Here is a 3,444-nt window from a genome sequence, read left to right as displayed (position 1 = left end):
TGATGGGCTCGTGCCCATGATCATGGTCAGACGATGTTCATTAATGTGGACTAATCCTTACCGTCCAGATCCATCAGTTGAACGGGTAGGATCAACATGAGATTCAATTATATCATATGTCCTCCCTGCTCCAGATGGGCCGCGCCCTGGTCCCTACACAAACACATTTGCCACATGGCCAGTGAGAAGAGATCCACGTGTCCTACCAATTAAGTACTTATTGAACCATTTTGGGGATACGTTTTGATAAGGATGATCCCGTAATTTCAACTTGGGAAGGTTGACAGTATCTGTTCATAATTCCCATGCGATACTGCCCCTGTTTGGCTACGCGGATCGGTGCTTTGAATTTCCATACCAAAACCCGTTTGCTTAACCACATACACATTCGTATATGGAGAGAGAGAGAGAGAGGCTTACATTCATTCACCAGCAACAACGTCAAAAGATGAGCAGCATCACCACCACTCTCCTCTTCCTCCTCTTCGTATTAATAAACTCATCGTTCGCCACGCTCTTCGTGTTGCCCACAAACTGGACGACTTCCTCTCTATCCTCCGGCAACCTCACCATCGCCGCAGACCGTGGCACCTTCTTCCCGGCGACCGGCTCAGCCGGAAAACCCATCGCCAGCAACGGCTCCGCCTTCACCCTCGGCTTCCTCCGCTTCAACAACTCCACCAGTTTCCTCCTCTCCGTCGTCTTCTCCGCCTCCTCCCTACCCGCAACTACCGTCTGGTACCTCAACTCCTCCTACCCCATCACCGGAAACTGCACCTTGGGCCTCTCGGGCGATGCAACCCTGACCCTCAAGGATTCTGGCGGGGCCATCGCCGGAACCCTCGGCGGCTCCGGCGCGAAGATGATCGGCATGCTCGAGAACGGCAACCTCCAGGTGTTCAACACGTCCGACGTGTCTCTCGCCAACCAACGCCACGTTATCTGGCAGAGCTGGGACCATCCGTCCGACGTGCTCCTCCCCGGTCAGACCCTCCGCCGGGGAGCCACCATCTCCGACGCCGTTTCCGGCCGTTACACTCTCACAATGCATCTCGGTGGCGCCGTGCTGTACTATTCCGGTGAGCCGTACATGACTCTTCCGATGACGTCCGACTCCGGCGTGGCCTCCTCTGTCCGCCCCTGCTTCGCCACGTCGAATTCCTCCTCCTCCGCTGAGTCGTACGCGGAGTTCACAGGGAGCTCGCTGGTTCTGTACTATTCCGGGGTCATCACAAACTCGTCCAAGTCGTGCTCCTTCAAGAACGCGTCGGTGTTTCTCGACTCCGGAGACCGGAACGACTCGACCGAAGGGTTCCTCCGCCTCGACTCTGACGGGAACCTCCGGACCTACACGGCGTTGCCGCCGGGAAACACGAATTCGTCGCGCAGATGGCCGCCAGAGCGTCAGCTGGTGCCGCCGGGCGATCTCTGCGACATGCCGGCGTTCTGCGGCCCCTACGGACTCTGCCGCAACGGGCAATGCAGCTGCCCGGGTGCTGACTCCAGCGACCAATTCAACCAGATCGATGCCAGCGACATCACCGCTGGGTGCAGGCCGAAGAACCCGATCAATTGCACCTCCGGCAGCCAGACCGCCACCCATTTCATCCACATTCCGGCCTTCGACTACTTCCTCAACGAAGTCTCATCTCCAGATAATTACACGGCTGACGAGTCCGGCTGCGAGTCGCTGTGCGCAGCAGCCTGCGGCTGCCACGCCTACTTCTATCGGAACTTTTCCAACGAATGCTCCCTCATCTCTGTCGACGTCTTCACCCTGAAATATACAGGGAACGAGTCGTACCATGCCGGAATCAAGGTCCAGAACGCCACCTCTCCGCCACAGCCAGTGTCAGCGCGCTCCGGTCTCGGCGCAGCGGCAATTGCCGGAATTTCTATTGGAAGCGTTGCTTTAGTGGCCATGGTTCTCAGATGCGCATACCGGCGGTTGACCATGAAACAGGTTGCCGACGGCAAGGACGAAGAAGACGATGAGGAAGACAAGGAAGAGATGGAGGAGGAGGAGTTCCTGAAGACGCTGCCGGGGCTGCCGCCGAGATTCACCTACGCCGAGCTTCGCGACGCCACGGACGGGTTCAGCCGGAAGCTGGGCACCGGGGGGTTCGGTACCGTCTTCGGCGGCACATTATCGGACGGAACGCCTGTGGCGGTGAAGAAGCTTGAGACACTAGGCCGCGGAGGCCGCGAGTTCCGGGCGGAGGTGGCCACCATCGGGAGCATCTCCCACGTAAACCTTGTCCGGCTCCGCGGCTTCTGCGCCGATAGCCGGCGCCGGCTCCTCGTCTACGAGCTCATGCAGAACGGCTCGCTCGACAAGTGGCTGTTCGAGCTGAAGCCGAGCTCATCCTCTGTTGGAGCCGAAGCTGAGCCGAGACGCGTCACGCTGAATTGGCGGCAACGATACAAAGTCGCCGTCGGCACGGCTCGAGGCTTGGCTTACTTGCATGAGGGCTGCCGCGAGCCGATCATGCACCTGGACATCAAGCCGCAGAACATCCTCCTGGACGACCGGTTCAGCCCGAAGCTGTCAGATTTCGGCTTGTCTCGGCTGCTCGATGATGCCGGCGAGAACACGCAGGTCGTGACCGCGGTGCGCGGGACGCCGGGGTACCTCGCACCGGAGTGGATCCGGTTCTCGGTGGCGACGAAGAAGTGCGACGTGTACAGCTTCGGGATGGTGCTGCTGGAGCTAGTGTCCGGGCGCCGGAACTTCGTACCGGAGGCGGAGGACCCCCGGCACTGCTACTTCCCGTTGTGGGCGATGCTGAAGGCGATGGAGGGGAGGTTCGACGAGGTGGTGGACGGGAGGCTGCAGATGGGGGAGGGGGAGATGGAGGAGGCTGTGAGGTTGACCAAGGTGGCCTTCTGGTGCATACAGGAGGAGCCCACCAGGAGGCCCTCCATGGGGATGGTGCTGAAGATGCTGCTGGGGGAGGCCGAAGTGGAGCCGCCGCCGCTTTGGCTGGTGGAGAGGGCGCCCCGCTTCCTGGAGGCCTTCGGGTACGACCTGGTCCGGGGTTCGGTGGGCGATGGCTCCGGACCCTTTAGTTCCTTTTGTGTGCGTTGCAGCATGGAGGTTTCCGGACCCAGATGAGGTTGGACCCGAAGATCCAGTGGTTGATGATAGTTGGCCTAAAATTTTGATGGTGGAAATTTCTTTTGGTTGGGTTGTGGGAAAGGAGGGAACAATTTTTTATGTAAATAATGTGTTTTAATAATTTAATAACATTATCCCTTCAGCACGTTTGCTTGCTTGCTTTATTCCCTTGTAGAAAAGATTGATGTGTCTTACGGGATTACGGATCCCATCATTTGACATATGATAGGATCCATCTTACATTCAATCCTAACCATCCAATCAATGGCTAAGATTAATTTAAGTTTTTACCAGGATGTAAACCGATATTAACTGTTTAGATGTAT

General features: G+C 57.5%; 1 protein-coding gene across 1 annotated transcript; it reads left to right on the top strand.

The window, feature by feature from the left end:
* Window positions 1–448: 448 nt before the first annotated feature.
* Window positions 449–3,115, top strand: LOC149830620 (G-type lectin S-receptor-like serine/threonine-protein kinase SD2-5). The gene has a single exon (XM_090015498.1). The coding sequence runs from the start codon at window positions 449–451 to the stop codon at window positions 3,113–3,115; it is 2,667 nt and encodes an 888-aa protein (XP_089871624.1).
* The last annotated feature ends 329 nt before the right edge of the window (window positions 3,116–3,444 follow it).

The sequence above is a fragment of the Nuphar pumila genome, chromosome 8, assembly GCF_984573655.1.
Source record: "Nuphar pumila chromosome 8, dmNupPumi1.hap1.1, whole genome shotgun sequence".
In the NCBI taxonomy this organism is placed as follows: Eukaryota; Viridiplantae; Streptophyta; class Magnoliopsida; order Nymphaeales; family Nymphaeaceae; genus Nuphar; species Nuphar pumila.
The sequence above is the reverse complement of the archived record's forward strand: the minus strand, read 5'-3'. Positions and strand labels throughout refer to the sequence as shown.

What these genes read in the sequence shown, in the direction of transcription:
- LOC149830620 (XM_090015498.1), top strand. Translation starts at nt 449, where the DNA reads ATGAGCAGCATCACCACCACTCTCCTCTTCCTCCTCTTCGTATTAATA.